The sequence below is a fragment of the Chiloscyllium plagiosum genome, chromosome 12 (assembly GCF_004010195.1).
Source record: "Chiloscyllium plagiosum isolate BGI_BamShark_2017 chromosome 12, ASM401019v2, whole genome shotgun sequence".
NCBI classification, from domain to species: Eukaryota; Metazoa; Chordata; class Chondrichthyes; order Orectolobiformes; family Hemiscylliidae; genus Chiloscyllium; species Chiloscyllium plagiosum.
Window position 1 is genome coordinate 57760008 of NC_057721.1, and position 17310 is coordinate 57777317.

Consider the following 17310-nt stretch of genomic DNA (forward strand, 5'->3'; position numbering starts at 1 on the left):
TATCATCCGCCGTCATTTCCGCCACCTCCAAACGGACCCCACCACCAGGGATATATTTCCCTCCCCTCCCCTATCAGTGTTCTGAAAAGACCACTCCCTCCGTGACTCTCTCGTCAGGTCCACACCCCCCACCAACCCAACCTCCATTCCCGGCACCTTCCCCTGCCACCACAATAAATGCAAAACTTGCGCCCACACCTCCTCCCTTACTTCCCTCCAAGGCCCCAAGGGATACTTCCATATCCGCCACAAATTCACCTGCACCTCCACACACATCATCTATTGCATCCGCTGCACCCGATGTGGCCTCCTCTATATTGGGGAGACAGGCCGCCTACTTGCGGAACGGTTCAGAGAACACCTCTGGGACACCCGGACCGACCAACCAACCCAACCCAACACTTGAGTGGCTCAACACTTCAACTCCCCCTCCCACTCCACCAAGGACATGCAGGTCCTTGGACTCCTCCATCGCCAGACCATAGCAACACGACAGTTGGAGGAAGAGCGCCTCATCTTCCACCTAGGAACCCTCCAACCACAAAGGATGAACTCAGATTTCTCCAGTTTCCTCATTTCCCCTCCACCCACCTTGTCTCGGTCAAATCCCCCGAACTCAGCACCGCCTTCCTAACTTGCAATCTTCTTCCTGACCTCTCCGCCCCAACCCACTCTGGTCTATCACCCTCACCTTGACCTCCTTCCACCTATCGCATTTCCAATGCCCCTCCCCCAAGTCCCTCCTCCCTACCTTTTATCTTAGCCTGCTGGACACACTTTCCTCATTCCTGAAGAAGGGCTTATGCCCGAAACATCGATTCTCCTGTTCCTTGGACGCTGCCTGACCTGCTGCGCTTTTCCAGCAACACATTTTCAGCTCTGATCTCCAGCATCTGCAGTCCTCACTTTCTCCAAGTGAGACAGTGGTCAGTTGAATATATTTGGAATGTTGTTCTAAGTGGGAATTTGGTAAAAAGGAGAACAGAGTTACTTCAAGGTTTTACTGCAAGATGTAAAGACTGTAGAGTGAGAGGTGGATGGGAGAAGATAAAGGACTATAATTGAGAGACCCGCCTGCAGTGAGACAAGCATCAGATTGGTATCGCAAACCACGACGTGAAGCGATTGTCGCGAAAGCAGCTGAATTTATTTTATTGATTCGTTGGATATGGGCGTCGCAAACTAGACCAGTAGTTCTTATCCATCTTTAATTGTCCAGAGGGCAGTTAACAGCCTACTACATTGTTGTAGGCCTGGAATCACACACAGGCCAGGTCAGATAGAGATGGCAGGTTAGTGAACCAGAGCGGTTTTTATGGCAAACGACAATGGCTGATGGTTACTATTCAGCCAGCTTTTTATTGAATTCATATTTTACCACCTATGGTGGGACTCTAACCTATCACTAGACTATCAATCTAGGAACTCTCAGCTGATGTTCCAGGTTCAAATCCTGCCAATAGGAATCTAGAAGAAAATTCTCTACCAGTTGAAGTCATACCTATCAAAAATTAAAGTTGGACATTGATTGTTGAATGTAATCTGTAGGGCTGGAAATAAAGATGGCACATTTTCTACCCTAAAGGCCATTAGTGAACCAAGTTTTTTTTTGAGAATGTGTAATGGTTTATTATCACCATTAATTATTATCACCCTAGCTTTTAGTTCCAGGTTTATTAGTTGAATTCAAATTCCAACATGTTGTAGTGAGTTTTGAACCAATGTCCCCAGTCCATTAGCCTGGACCTCTAGATTGAGCTCAGTGATATTACCATTATGCCAATCCCTGCACACTCTGGATTGCATTGTGCAATAAACTGGCTTGCATGTTCCAGAAAATCTGGAAAGCTCAAGTTGAAATCATGCAACTAAGTATTACAATGGGGCCTTGATGAACTATTTGGGGTGACAAACATTTTTCAGAGCTTTCAGATAGTTGAACATATGGGTAAAGTCTTTGATACTCTGTGTGGGTTGATGGGCCAGATGGAGTTTTCAAATTCACTGCATGTTTGTCAAATAATGAGCAAAACTGCATCATTTTCTATTCAGGCAGCCTTTCTACTCAGTGGAAGCAGTAGAGCAAAAATGAGCTGGCAAAGATTAAATGCTGCAAGGAAGGAGGGATCATGTTAATTTTAAATTGTTTTCATTCTGTTAAATTGATTTGGTTTTTGAATTTCCGAGACTAGAATGTTCACTTACCTCAAATAAGTTTGTATGTCGAATTTTTCAGTGCTAGCATAAGACAGATGAGAGTTACACTTCTGTGAAAACAATGCTGAAAGAAGAGGAATTAATGCTGATTTTCAGGTAGTTTCTCACATCAAGGGAATTGCTACCAGTGGTGCTTATCAGTGGTATAGATTCTAAACTTTATGGGATAACTATTTGATGTTAGTGCAGTGAGAGGCAACAATGTAATCAAATGCTGTGAATGATCATTGATTCAGTGAAATTAGTTCTCTTGATTAAGAAAATTAGCAAGCAATGTCTACCAGAACAGGCTTATCTTGAATGTTGCAAAGCTTCTTAACATTAAAGCTGCATTCATCCGGACATGCAGAAATTATTTTGTCACACTCTTGATTTTGGGCTTTGAAAGCTTTAGGGAGTCTACTGTCCGAATCCTCCAACTCTGGGATGGTGGGTAAAGTTTCCAGCTGATGCACATTGTGATACATATATCTTTAAGCCTGAAGGTGATATCAGTGACAGCAGAGAACCAAAACCTTTGGCACATTTTTAAAAAAAATTTGCTAGCTAAATCGTGTTAATCATTAACATCAAAAGGCCAAGGATCAGAAGGTAATGACCTAAACAAAGGCTCAAATGGAATGCAGAACATTGGTGCTCTGTTATCCCCTCCAGAATCCACAATGATACATTTCCAAAAAAAAAATTGAATAAGAAAATAATTGATGCAAGCATAATGTTGTACATAAGGTAGACTTCTTAGCTCCATCAATTTTGCCATTAATGTGAGGAAATAGGCTCATCCTATTCTCATACTTTAATATTACCTTTTCCTTCATTCCCCTATGCAATTTCACTTTGAACATAGCTTCTACCTCAACCAGTAATGCTTGAAGAAGCCCATTCCACAGTTGACTCCGATTTGCTAGGCTACTTTAGCAACGTGTACATTCACTTGCAAAAAGCATGTGTTGATGCTTTAAGAGGAGTATCCCCCACTGCTTCCTCAGGATGACTATGGGTGATCAATAAATGTCAGTTTTGTCTGTGATGCTCAAATCTGAAGCAAATTTTCCTTGTAAAAATATTCAGTTACACTGAAGGGAGATGTCAACAATGATTTACATGACGTCAGATTAAAGCAATAATGTAGGCCATTTATCCTTTTTATAATGTACCTTTTCTTTTTAACTAGAATTTATGTACAGTAGGTAGATGACAAAGGTATCCATGATAACTGGAAATTGTTGAAAAATTTTCCTTTCACACACTCTGCTTTTCCCCATGCAGGTAATTGAGGGAACCACCTTAGGATGGGGAACCAGAGTGAAAGGCTTTCTTGCCTGCTTCGTAGCAGGGATTATTTGTTCCATATTGGTAAGTTGATTTGGAAATACTGTGTGCTTTGGAAATAATAAATGAAAAACTACTATATAATTTTACTGAATCCTCATGCCCCAAAATAATGTTAGACATGCTAGAAGACACTACATTTTATGTTGCCAGAAGTTGTTTTCATTTCAATTTCGATATGGAATGTCCAGAACTATATTTGCAGTGAACAGGGACAAATATATCCAAAGTGCTTTATGTTCTGTGAAGGAATGAACTTGATGATTTGTTTTTAATGAGTGCAGAGGTGGGTGTGTGAGATTGAGTATGGGGGATGGTAGTGTACTAAAGCTATCACAGCTTTAACTGTAATCCCATTTGAGTATCTTGGCCATTATTAATGAAATATGCCTGCTTCAAGCTTATCCAAATTAACATAAAGGCAAGCTCTACAAACCTCTCAGTTTGGGACATGCCAGAGTAATTCACCTCTTGACTTCATTACAATCTTTGTCCAAACATGGATGGGTAGGGGATTACTCTCTGCTAGGAGTTGAGTGTACTACAAAGGTAGATGATTTGAGGTCAGTCATCTCAATTCCTGTTCATCTCTGCCAGAGTTCCTAATGTCCTAGGACTAGTCGTCTTTAGTTGCTTCATCAATGACCTTCTCTCCGTCATAAGATCAGAACTGGGGATGTTCACCAATAATTGCGCAGTGTTCAGCACTATTCATGACTCATCAGATACTGAAACAGACAGTGTACATATGCAGCATAATCTGGATAACATGCAGACTTGGGCTGAGAAGCGACAAGTAACATTCCAGCCATATAAGTGCCAGACAATAACTGTCTCAGTGAATCTAACCATCTTCCCTTGATGTATAATGGTATTACCATCATTTAGCAGCATCACAATCCTTTGGGTTAGCTTTAATTTGAAACCGACCGGAACCAGCCATATTGTGGTTTTGAGAAGAGATCAAAAACTGGGAATTCTGCAGTGGCTAACACATCTCCTGACCCCAAAAGCCACAAAGTACAAGACAGAAGTGTGATGAAATACTTGCCCAGATTAGTGCAGCTCCAAAACAACTAAAGAAACTTGACACCATCCAGTACCAATCGTGCCTGCTAGATGATACCATCTAGATGATGCCATTCAGCACCCATCAATGTTCCTTCAACAGCACCTTTCAAATCCAAGACTATCTCGTCTAGAAAGACTAGATTGGCAGATGCATGGGTAAACAAGTTTACCTCCAAGTCAAACATCATTTTGATTTGAGGAATTAATTGCTGTTCTTTCACTATCAGTGGATCACAATTCTGGCATGGTCTTTCTAACAGTGTTATTGGTGTACCTACCTGAAAGACTATGGCTTCAATAAAAGACACAACCACCAACTTTTCAAGGGCAGTTGGTGAATGGCAATAAATGCTGGCCCATCAACAATTTCCCACATCTCGTGAATAGATTTAAAACAAAATTAAAACAAAATTCCGCATGCTTCTTGCTGGATAGCGTGAAAATGTCTTGTTCACTGATCTTTACATTTTCCTTGGATTTCTGGTCCATTTGAACCTGTCTCTGAAAAGGTTCAGTCTGCATGCTGAACCTTGTTTGTGAAAAACTCAATGCTAATAAACAGGAATATTTTAAAAATTGCTTTAAAGTTGATTAATTTAAATCATTCAACAGCTTAGCGAGAACTCTAGATTTTCTGTTGACTCAGTGTTATTATTCAGTTCACTTGTGCGGCACAATTTATAGAACATCAAAAACTCATCAAACATTGAGAGTACAGTCATACAATGTTATTCATTGGGAGATGTAATGTGAATTGTAATGATATATCCACTGCAAAATTTGATATACTTGCAAACTATGTTACTGTTGAATTCTGGAGGAGGAAGGACTAAATGGAGGTGAGGAAGAGAACAATTAAAAAAACCTGAGAATCCATATTGGAAACGAGATGAAGACCAGGAGGTAGACCAAATATGGGCAAAGACAGTGAAACAACTTAAAACCAGAACCTGGACACCATTTTGATGTAGCAGCAGGGGCATTGATCCTTGCAAATAAATGATAGCTAAGACTTCTTTGGAAAATCAATGAGTTAGAAGCTAAATCATTAATTAATGTTAAGGATGCTCTCTGCCTTGTCCAGGATATGATGATGTGATTTAAAGGATGTTGCAAAGATTTGGAAATCTGATAAAATGTTTATAATCATTATGAACTGGTCATGTATTTTCATCAAATTTATAGTATCTGCCACTCAATTATTGACCAGTTCTCTTGACACCACCTCTGCTCATGAATGGATTTGAAAAATATTATGAAAGGTTTGCATGGTTTAAGTCAGAGAAATGTTTAGATATGTTCCGCTCAAACCAGAAACTCCTCATGATTCGTGGTCTTTGAAAAACTTCTGGAATGGAGACTTCAGAGGATACCACTAAACAAAATAAGAACTGGCATCATATAAAAATCTTTATAAAAACAAAATCTTGATCAAAGGTTTCTTCCATAAAATTTCCTATTTTTCTTCTGCCCTGCCATAGGTGGCCAATGTTCAATACTTTTCTACTGGGTCTTTCTCTGTGATATTGTATATTTAATTCTGTTGTTTGTCGCAATTTAGCCAGGAAAAGTAATCTGATAATCCAGTTTCAATGTTCCACAAACTGTCACAACATGTAAAAAATCAACTTAACCATTAGGGTGATCAATTTCAAAACAGAAATTGCTGGAAAAGCTAAGCAGGACTGGCAGCATCTATGGAGAGGAATCAGAATTAACATTTCGGATCCAGTGACCCTTTGTCAGAACTCAAAGGGTGATCAATTTGTCTGACTGCTATTCATGACAAAAACAATTCACATCAGTTTGTTATTAAGTGTGAAGGAGCAAAAATGGCCTTTCATAGAGTGATATGCGCTTCTTGTCAGACTTGTGAGTTTAAGGAGCGTTTATGGGTTACTGTGGATTATATCTGCAATAAATGCGGTTGGTTGCGAATCCTATCAGATCGAATGGAACGGTTGGAGAGACAGTTAGAGGTAATGAGGAACTTTCAACAGCAACGGTATGTGATGGATGGCAGTTATAGGAAGGGGAAATAGTCGCAGATATGGTCACATAGATGGGTTAACTCCAGGAAAGGTAAGAGAGATAGGCAGTTGGCGCAGGAGTTTTCTGTGACTATCCCCATTTCAAACAAGTATGCTGTTTTGGTAAAAGTAGAGGGTGATGGATTCACAGGGGAACGTAGCACGAACAGCAAGTTTCTGATATTGACACTGGCTCTAATGCAATGAGGGGTACGTCGGGTTGCGAGAGATCAATTATGTTAGTGGGCTCTCTAGTCCAAGGTACAGACAGATGTTTCTGTGGTCAGCAGTGAAAAATCAGAATGGTTATGTTGCTTTCCTGGTGCCAGGGTCAAGGATGTCTCAGAGAGGGTGCAGAATGTCCTCAAGGGAGAGGGGGGGCCAGCAAGAAGTCAGTGTCCACAATGGAACCAAAGACATAGGAAGGGAAAAGGTTGAGATTCTGAAGGGAGATTACAGAGTGTTAGGCAGGAATTTAAAAAGGAGGTCCTCGAGAGTAGTAATATCTGGATTACTCCCAGTGCTATAAGCTAGTGAGGGCAGGAATAGGAGAATAGAGCAGATGAATACATGGCTGAGGAGCAGGTGTATGGGAGAAGGATTCACATTTATGGGTAATTGGAATCTCTTTTGGAGTAGAAGTGTCCTGTATAAAAAGGACGGATTGCACCTAAATTAGAAGGGGACTAATATACTGGCAGGGAAATTTGCTAGAAATGCATGGGAGGGTTTAGACTAGTAAAGTGGGGGGGTGGGACCCAGGGAGATAGTGAGGAAAGAGATCAATTTGAGACTGGTACAGTTGAGAACAGAAGTGAGTCAAACAGTCAGGGCAGGCAGAGGCAAGGTAGGACTAATAAATTAACCTGCATTTATTTCAATGCAGGGGGCCTAACGGGAAAGGCAGATGAACTCAGGGCATGGTTAGGAACATGGGACTAGGATATCATAGCAATTACAGGAACATGGCTCAGGGATGGACAGGACTGGCAGCTTAATGTTCCAGAATACAAATGCTACAGGAAGGATAGAAAGGGAGGCAAGAGAGGAGAGGAAGTGGTGTTTTTGATAAGAGATAGCATTACAACTGTACTGAGGGAGGATGTTTCTGGAAATAGGTGCAAGCAAGTTATTTGGGTGGAACTGAGAAATAAGAAAGGGATGATCACCATATTGGGATTGTATTATAGACCCTTTAATAATCAGAGGGAAATTGAGAAACAAAGTTGTAAGTAGATCTCAGCTATCCGTAAGAATAATAGGGTGGTTATGGTAGAGTATTTTAACTTTCCAAACATAAACTGGGACTGCCATAGTGTTAAAGGATTAGATGGAGAGGAATTTCTTAAGTGTGTACAAGACAATTTTCTGATTCAGTATGTGGACGTACCTACTAGAGAAGGTGCAAACCTTGACCTATGCACTGGAAATGAGGCAGGACAGGTGACTGAGGTGTCAGTGGGGGAGCACTTTGGGGCCAGCAGCCATAATTCTATTAGATTTAAAATAGTGATGGAAAAGGACAAACCAGATCTAAAAGTTGAAGTTCTAAATTGGAGAAAGGCCAATTTTGATGGTATTAGGCAAGAACTTTCAAAACCTGATTGGGGGAAGATGTTTGTAGGTAAAGGGATGGCTGAAAAATGGGAAGCCTTCAGAAATGAGATAACGAGAATCCAAAGAAAGCATATTCCTGTTAGGGTGAAAGGAAAGGCTGGTAGGTATAGGGATGACTAAAGAAATTGAGGGTTTGGTTCAGAAAAGAAGGAAGCACATGTTAAGGTATAGACAGGATAGATTGAGTGAATCCTTAGAGTATAAAGGCAGTAGGAGTATACTTAAGAGGGAAATCAGGAGGGCAAAAAGGGGACATGAGATAGCTTTGGCAAAGAGAGTTAAGGAGAATCCAAAGGGTTTTTACAAATACATTAAGGACAAAAGGTAACTAGGGAGAGAATAGGGTCCTTCAAAGATCAACAAGGCGGCCTTTGTGTGGAGCCGCAGAAAATGAGGGAGATACTAACTAGTATTTTGCATCATTATTTACTGTGGAAAAGAACATGGAAGATATAGAATGTAGGGAAATAGATGGTGACATTTTGAAAAATGTCCATATTACAGAGGAGGAAGTGCTGGATGTCTTGGAACGCATCAAGGTGGATAAATCCCCAGGCCCTGATCAGGTGTACCCTAGAACTCTGGGAAGCTAGGGAAGTGATTGCTGGGCCTCTTGCTGAGAGATTTGTATCATCGATAGTCACAGGTGAGGTGCCGGAAGACTGGAGGTTGGCTAACGTGGTGCCACTGTTTAAGAAGGGTGGTAAGGATAAGCCAGGGAACTATAGATCAGTGAGCCTGTCGTCAGTGGTGGGCAAGTTGTTGGAGGGAATCCTGAGGGACAGGATGTTCATGTATTTGGAAAGGCAAGGACTGATTTGGGACAGTCAACACTGCTTTGTGCATGAGAAATCATGTCTCACAAACTTGATTGAGTTTTTTGAAGAAGTAACAAAGATGATTGATGAGGGCAGAGTAGTAGATGTGATCCATATGGACTTCAGTAAGGCATTCGATTTGGTTCGCCATGGGAGACTGTTTAGCAAGGTTAGATCTCACAGAATACAGAGAATTAGCCAATTGGATACAGAACTGGCTCAAAGGTAGAAGACAGAGGATGGTAGTGGAGGGTTGTTTTTCAGACTGGAGGCCTGTGACCAGTGGAGTGCCACAAGAATCAGTGCTGCGTCCTCTACTTTTTATCATTTATATAAATGATTTGGATGTGAGCATAAGAGGTACAGTTAGTAAGTTTGCAGATGACACCAAAATTGGAGGTGTAAGTAGACAACGAAGAAGGTTACCTCAGATTACAACGGGATCTTGACCAGATGGGCCAATGGGCTGAGGAGTGGCAGATGGAGTTTAATTCAGATAAATGTGAGGTGTTTGTTTTGGGAAAGCAAATCTTAGCTGGACGTGTATACTTAATGGTAAGGTCCTCGGGAGTGTTGCTGAACAAAGAGACCTTGGAGTGCAGGTTCATACCTTGGAGTGCAGGTTCATAGCTCCTTGAAAATGGAGTCGCAGGTAGATAGGATAGTAAAGAAGATTCTGGATTAATGGTGCTGGAAGAGCACAGCAGTTCAGGCAGCATCCAAGGAGCTTTGAAATCGACGTTTTGGGCAAAAGCCCTTCATCAGGAATAAAGATGATGTTTGGTATGCTTTCTTTTATTGGTCAGAGTATTGTGTACAGGAGTTGGGGCTGTACAGGATATTAGTTAGGCTACTGTTGGAGTATTGCATGCAATTCTGGCCTCCTTACTGTCTGAAAGATGTTATGAGACTTGAGAGGATTCCAAAAAGATTTACAGGGATGTTGCCAGGGTTGGAGGATTTGAGCTGTAGGGAGAGGCTGAACAGGCTGTTTTCCCTGGAGCATCGGAAGCTGAGGGGTGACCCTATAGAGGTTTACAAAATCATGAGGGGCATGGATAGGGTAAACAGATAGTCTTTTCCCTGGGTTGGGGAGTCCAGAACTAGAGGGCATAGGTTTAGGGTGAGAGGGGAAAGGTATGAAAGGGACCTTGGGGCAACTTTTTTATGCAGAGGGTGATATGTCTATGGAATGAGCTGCCAGAGGAAGTGGTGGAGTCTTGTAAAATTGCAACATTTAAAAGGCATTTGGATGGATATATGAATAGGAAGGGTTTGGAGGGATATGGGCTGGGTGTTGGCAGGTGGGACTAGATTGAATTGGGATATCTGGTCGGTGTGGATGGGTTGGACCGAAGGGTCTGTTTCGTGCTGTACATCTGACTCTATTAACAGAAATTAATTCAATTTATTGTACATGCAACTTTAACAAATGGCAGAGAAAAGAAAGATTGCTAATCGACTATTATGCAATTTAAACTCTATCCCTTTAAAACTCCAATGCCCCCACACATTCACAAATAAAATAGACAGAAGTCAGAATTTGATACACATTATGAATGGAAACATATAGATTGGGAAATGAAGTTTGCAGGGCAAAATTAGAGATCCCAAGGATGGGTTAAATTGTTCTTCACAGTTTTTGATTTTTAACAATGCTGACAATATTGTTTGTAAAGTCATAGTAGTTCTGCACGTTAGTAGTTGATTTTCTGGGCATGAGTATTGTCTTAAATAACTTTGTTTAAAATTGCTGGGTTTTCTGTATTTTCACTCTCACAAAGAAAAGGGGCAGAGAGACATTTTCTCTGCCATATTTGGCGGTCTCTGGATCAAGATGCAGCTTAACCCATCGGAGAGCTGTTGTCAGACTTGCTTTCCTTAATTTGGAGATTTCTGGAGCTATTCTGTTTCAAAGTAACAATCTCACTGCTTTGAAAAGCAACATTTCCTTGCTCAGCTAAAAATGGCTGCCATCTGATCTTTCCAAGTCACGAAATTCTCTTGGCATTTCAGCTTTATAACAGTTTCTGACTTCCATTCCAGTTTATAGTCCAAACAGGAAAAACATTTTGTTCCTTACATCTTTCCTGTTGCAGTACATAGGGACATTCCCAGTGGTTTCTGCTACAGTTAAATATGGTGTTCTCAAAGATTTCAGACTTGATGTAATTACTTTCATGCTTTCCTTCAATTCTACTTTCACTGGAAGCCAGCAGCACTTAACTACATCTCTTTAATGTTATCACTGACTGCAGACCTATTGCTATTTGTAGCTCCAGTTTTGACAAAACTGAAGTTTTTATTTGGATCCTTTAGAGTTTTTTTTCTCCACTTTCCGTTGAACTCTGAACCCAGCTATGGTTTTAAGCTCAAGTTAAATATTTCTCTTATTCCGAATGAAAACTCACTTCAGCATGTCTTTTCTACCTGAAAAATAAAATGTGGTATAACACCTACAGTAATCAAATTGTGTTTCCGAACGGTTGACCAGAAATAGGCTTCAAGTTCATTGTGTCTTGAGTTCTGTGGTGGGAAGGAAAAACCCCATCAGACTAGAAACAGTGTGCCATTGACAGAACTGTAGAGACTAATGTATAAATTGCTCTCAGGATTATTCTTGTTCATTAGAGATGTAGGTGTAGCTGGAAAACATTACATTTGTCACTCAGCGATAGGTGCTGGGATTCTGAGTTTTAAAAAAGACTGAAGATTTTAGAAAGATGCAGCGGGTTTGGGAGCATCTATGAGCAGAGAAAGCGTCAACATTTTGAGTTCAATATAACTTTTCTTTCAGGACTAGAAGCATTGTTTCTATCTTAGATACTGCCAGATATCTTGCGTTTCTCTAGCATTCTGTTTTCATTTATTCGTTCCTAATTGCAACTGCAAAGATGTACCAGGACATCATCTTGGAGTATTACAATTCTTGCAGGGAAGGTGCTCTTGCTGTACTGCTAGTAAGTGTTATTTTTTTAACATCAGTAAAATAATATAATCATTTAAATTCTTAGCTCTGCTGTGACAACCAATTGAAACTTGCTCATGCCTCCACCAATACTGATCCAACTTCTGTTTAGACACAAAAGCACAAAAATTGTCTTGTCATTATTTCCTAAATTTTTGTGTATAAAATTGTGGTGTGAGTTTGTGATAGTTGATGAATGTTTTGTTTGCTGCAATTCTTTCTCAGGGTGTCTGTTTTCTCTGGATTCCAAAAAGAGGCTTAATACTTTTCGCTGTCTTTTATAGCATTGGAAACATAGCATCCATTGGTAGGTAAGTAACTATTAAATTGTAAATATTAAGGCTATTCGACTGCAGTAGAATCAGAGCAACTGTGCTGCATTTTAATAATTTGTCAGATTTGTAAAATAACTCTGAGGTTGTGGTTCCAAACTTTAGCTGTGGGAATCATGCTTACTTTGAGCTTGTATCTTATTTAAAATGTATTAGTTTCAATCTTTAAACATTACAAATTAAATCTATTCTCAACATTTTGCTGATGTTATTTTATGTTGAGCAGATTTCAATATTGTTGGTGTATCAATGTTAGAAATCTCTTTTGTCTTTGCTTCTGGTTACATTCGTTTGCTGTAAATTGTGACTGAATGAGATGTCAGTGCTTTTATTTTTCACATTCAATGTACATTGTAGTTTCACAAGGCACAGAATAAAGCTCCTTTCTACAGTGTCCCAGTTGTGTGATTTAGCTCTAGTGACTTGGAACTATTCTGCTCCCCATTATTTTCTCAATCCCTAAACTGGGTATGCTGTTGCACTTCTGAGGGAAGCATTTGAAATTGAGGTGAGACAGTTTGAATTCACTTGATTTGCATTTGTGTAGACTGTTTTTTATATTCTCTTGCTTTGGGCTGCGTTTAAGAGGAGTCTGTTAGAATAGGTTCTACCAAGAAATTCGTGGTCCTGTTATTTGAACTGGATTTGCATTATTCCATGAGCAATATTAGAGGTCCAGCAGGAATTTAGAAACTTGCAACTTGTTGTGGTGTTGATCTGCAAAATAATAGTTAAAAGTTTTTAAAAAGTTGTCTCTCGACTGCTAGACTTCTTGTAAGGTTTCTTACTAGTTGCATGATGTATCAATGGTATGCCTTCTAGGTTTCCTTGGTTAATAAAAATGTGTATTGGCATCCCCTTGAATGCAAAGAGCATCATGGCTGAACTTGATACAGTTCCTTCCATTCCTTGAATGATTGGGATGTTTGGGTGTTCGCAGGAACTCTAGCTAGTTGGCAACTGTCTACTTTATTACATTGAAATAATTGTACTGTATTACTAATGCAGAAGAAATATCTTGCTGCTCAGATCAGCAAACCAGGCAAAAAGGATTAAACGTGGGACCTTCCTAAATTGCTTGACTCAACTACTTGCTCCCTTATTAACCTAATCCAGGGGATCGTTCTTAACCAAAACAAATTATTAATAAACTTGACATGATTTGTATTCATCAAGTACTTAAGTAGTTTCTTGCACAAAGTAGATCTGCCTTGATATTTGTATGTTTTTCTGTATTGTGATACTAATTTAAAATGTTAGAGAATGTTAATTTCTCAACAACAAGTTACTAATTTGTAAAAACTAATGATTTTATCAGGTTGCAGTTTGAATATATTGTGTTTAGTTTCAAATATCAGATTGACAAATTGTTTTGGAAACCAAGTTATCATGTCAAAGTTGAAAGCAGAATGGAAAACATTGAAATGATCTTTGAAATTTTTGTAATGTAACAGGGCAGTGTTTCAAAAACGTTTCCATTCTGTTTTGTTGGAATTTATTCCAACTTCCATTACTGCAGAAGGAAAGAGCAATCTTATCACATAAACATGATAATTGGTTTGTATTCAATCAGAAATAATGTAACTTGCAATTTTTGTGACACATTGTACTGTCTTATTTTTCATCATAGTACGTTATTTCTGATGGGACCTGTGAAACAAATCAAAAAAATGTTTGAGCCTACTCGTTTGGCTGCTACCATTGTGATGCTTGTAAGTTTCAAAATACTATGTCATTATCTGTCTGCTGGAGCTATTGTTAATTCTCTTCTGTATTTAAAAGCAGACTGACCTTTATGAGTAATTAGCTAGTACTTAATTTAGTTTTGATTTACTGCAAGCATGATTTCTCATTTGTAATCTTGTTTATCTTGGCTAAAAAGGGAGCTAGAACAGAAAATTTAAACAACCTTCAAAATTAGAAATGGAGATTGTTCCTCTTCATACTAAGAGGAGTGACAAATGAGTTTCCATGTATATGCTGATAGTAGCCTCCTTTGCCTCTGGCTTTACCTTGCTGTTTACAACCTTGCTGCTGTACTTGACTGAGAGATGAGCTTTAAGTCACATATCCTTACCACCATCAAGACCACCTCTTTCCACTTTCTTAACATCACTCATTCAACAAGTACTCCTGTTCCATTAATTTTTGCCTTTGTTGATTGTTCTAGCATGTTCCCAGTCAATTCTGCATAAACCTTAAATTACTTAAAACTCTCCTGCTGTTGTCCTAGTTTGTGCAAGTATTATTCATTCATTGCCCGTGTGCTTACTGCCTTAGCACTGGATCTCAGTTAAACAATGATGACTTCAACTTGTCATCCTTGATCTCAACCTCTTTGGTAATATTTTCAAACTCAACAAACCTTCATGATATCTATGCTTCTCTAATTCTATCTTTTTGAATATCTCCACTTAATTGCTCCATCGCTGTCTTCAACTGCTTAGGCCGTATGCTCTTTCATTCTCTCCTCAAAACGTCTTCCCCTCTTGGCAAATCATTTCCTCCTTTTAAGACTCTCCTGAAAACTTATATCTTTAGTCATACACCTGGTTGTCTGATCTACCTATTTTATGTGGCGTGTTATCATATTTTATATATTCATTTATATATTTCATATATTAGAATACTTCTGTGAAGTGCTTTGGGATATTACTATGGTGGCAAATGCTGTATAAATACAAATTAGTTATTAAGAAGTATAAGTGGGCTGAGTTTATTTCCTCTTGATACCCCTGAACAGTTTGAGCTTTTACAATTTTTGCTTACAGAGCCAATTGCAACAGATGTTGGAAATCTGAAATAAGAACAAAACTGCTTAAAATACTCAGCAGGTTTTGCAACACCTGTGGAAAGAAACACAGTTCATGTTTTAGGTGGAGATGATCTTTCATTTGTTCTGAAGACAGGTCATTTCGACCTGAAATGAAATGATACTGATCAAGGGATCCGCATTTACATGCATCAAGTTTGGAGTACTGCAAATACAACATTATCAAATTCAGAACATGTTATGGAGCTGTTATTCCACAAAATCATTCATTTATTTGACAATAGCAATTATGCCATCTCATTCTAGTTCTACATTTGAACTGATCATGCTCCATCCTTTTTCATCTGGGCACTTAAACTTTCATGTTATTTTCTTTTATTTATAACTGCGTTATTTATAATTGGTCTGGAACACCAGAAATTGCTTTAAAAATATTTATTACAGTTAGATTTATCACTTCAAAGCAAACAAGGACTCATTACCAGAACCAGAGTGAAATATACCAAATGACTTCATTTAAAAACTGTACTCATGTTTTAATTGGATTGAGCAATTTTATTTTCTGACAGTTTGGTAGGAAGTGGTACAGAGAATGTTTGTTTGAAAAATGGCTATTTTGAAATTAGTTATTTCAGAAGAGGATATAGTTATATTTATGTAATCTACCACACTCCAGTCTAAATGTTTGTTTTTTAAATTAACATTCAATAGTTGAATCGAAATGGAAATGGTTTTTCAAATTTACATACTGTTCAATTGTTTAATAATGCATTGCCTGAGAAGGAATTGTAGCTAAAATCACTTTATTCAATTAATTCAATACAGATGAAACTATTTTAGTCAAATAAAACTAGTTATGTTCAAAATAACTTCATTCTCAGAGAAGAGGAGAATGATTGTTCTATTATGTCATAGACTACAGTGCAATTGTATTTCAGTCCTGATTAATGATGAACCATTTTATATTTATGAACATCGGAACAGGAGTAGGCCATTCAGCCCCTTGAACCTGCTCTGCCATTCGATTAGATTATGGCTGATCTGTGACTTAACTCCATATGCCTGCTTGTGCCCATATCTCTTAATACTCTTGCTCGATAAAGTTATCTAACTCAGATTTAAAGTTAACAATTGAATTAGTATTGACTATCATTTGAGGAACTACTCTTTACCTGTGGAAGTGCTTTCTAACATATCTCCTGAATGGCCTGGTCCTAATTCTTAGACCACGGCTCTGGTTCTAGAACATTAACCAATGAAAACAGTTTACCTTTATCTACCCTGTTAATATCCTGAAGACCTTGATTAGATCACCCCTTAACCTGCTAAATTCTCATGAAAATGTGACTAATTTGTCTAATCTCTCCTTATAATGTAACCCCTGAGGTCCAGGTATCATACTTGTAAGGCTGTGTTGAACTCCCTCCAGGCTCAAAAAATGTTTTTCCTAAGGCGTAGTGTCCAGATCTGCTCTCAGTAAATGAAGTAGGATTTTATGTAACTGGATGTAAGTTTGCTCGCTGAGCTGCAAAGTTTGTTTTCAGACGTTTTGTCACTAGGTCACTAGGTAATACCTTCAGTGAGCCTCCGAAAGAAGCACTGGTCATGTAGCCCACTTTCTATTTTTATGTTTGGGTTTCCTTAGGCTGGTGATGTCATTTGCTGTGATGACACACTTTCCTGTGATGTCATTTCCTGTTCTTTCTCTGGGGGTGGTAAATGAGATCCAAGTCAATGTGTTTGTTGATAAAGGTCCAGTTGGAATGCCATGTTTCTGGGAATTCTCGTCTGTGTCTCTGTTTGGCTTGTCCTAGAATGGATGTGTTGTCCCAGTCAAACTGGTGTCCTTCCTCATCTGTATGTAAGGATACTGGTGATAATTGACAAATCTCCTGGCCCCGATGGGCTACATCCTAGAGTTCTGAGGGAGGTGGCTGAGGAAATAGTGGAGGCGTTGGTTGAGATCTTTCAAAAGTCACTGGAGTCAGGGAAAGTCCCGGATGATTGGAAGACCGCTGTTGTAACCCCATTGTTCAAGAAAGGATCAAGACAAAAGATGGAAAATTGTAGGCCAATTAGCCTAATCTCGGTTGTTGGTAAAATTCTAGAATCCATCATTAAGAATGAGGTTTTTAAATTCTTGGAAGAGCAA

General features: G+C 39.1%; 1 protein-coding gene across 2 annotated transcripts in view; it reads left to right on the top strand.

The window, feature by feature from the left end:
* Positions 1-17310, top strand: part of LOC122555308 (vesicle transport protein SFT2B-like) — a 42418-nt gene that overhangs the window by 10742 nt on the left and 14366 nt on the right. For both annotated transcript variants that reach the window (XM_043701173.1, XM_043701174.1), the window contains 3 exons: positions 3487-3573; positions 12279-12364; positions 14016-14097. In XM_043701173.1, coding sequence (XP_043557108.1) covers positions 3487-3573; positions 12279-12364; positions 14016-14097 — 255 coding nt within the window. The remainder of the gene's footprint in view (positions 1-3486; positions 3574-12278; positions 12365-14015; positions 14098-17310) is intronic.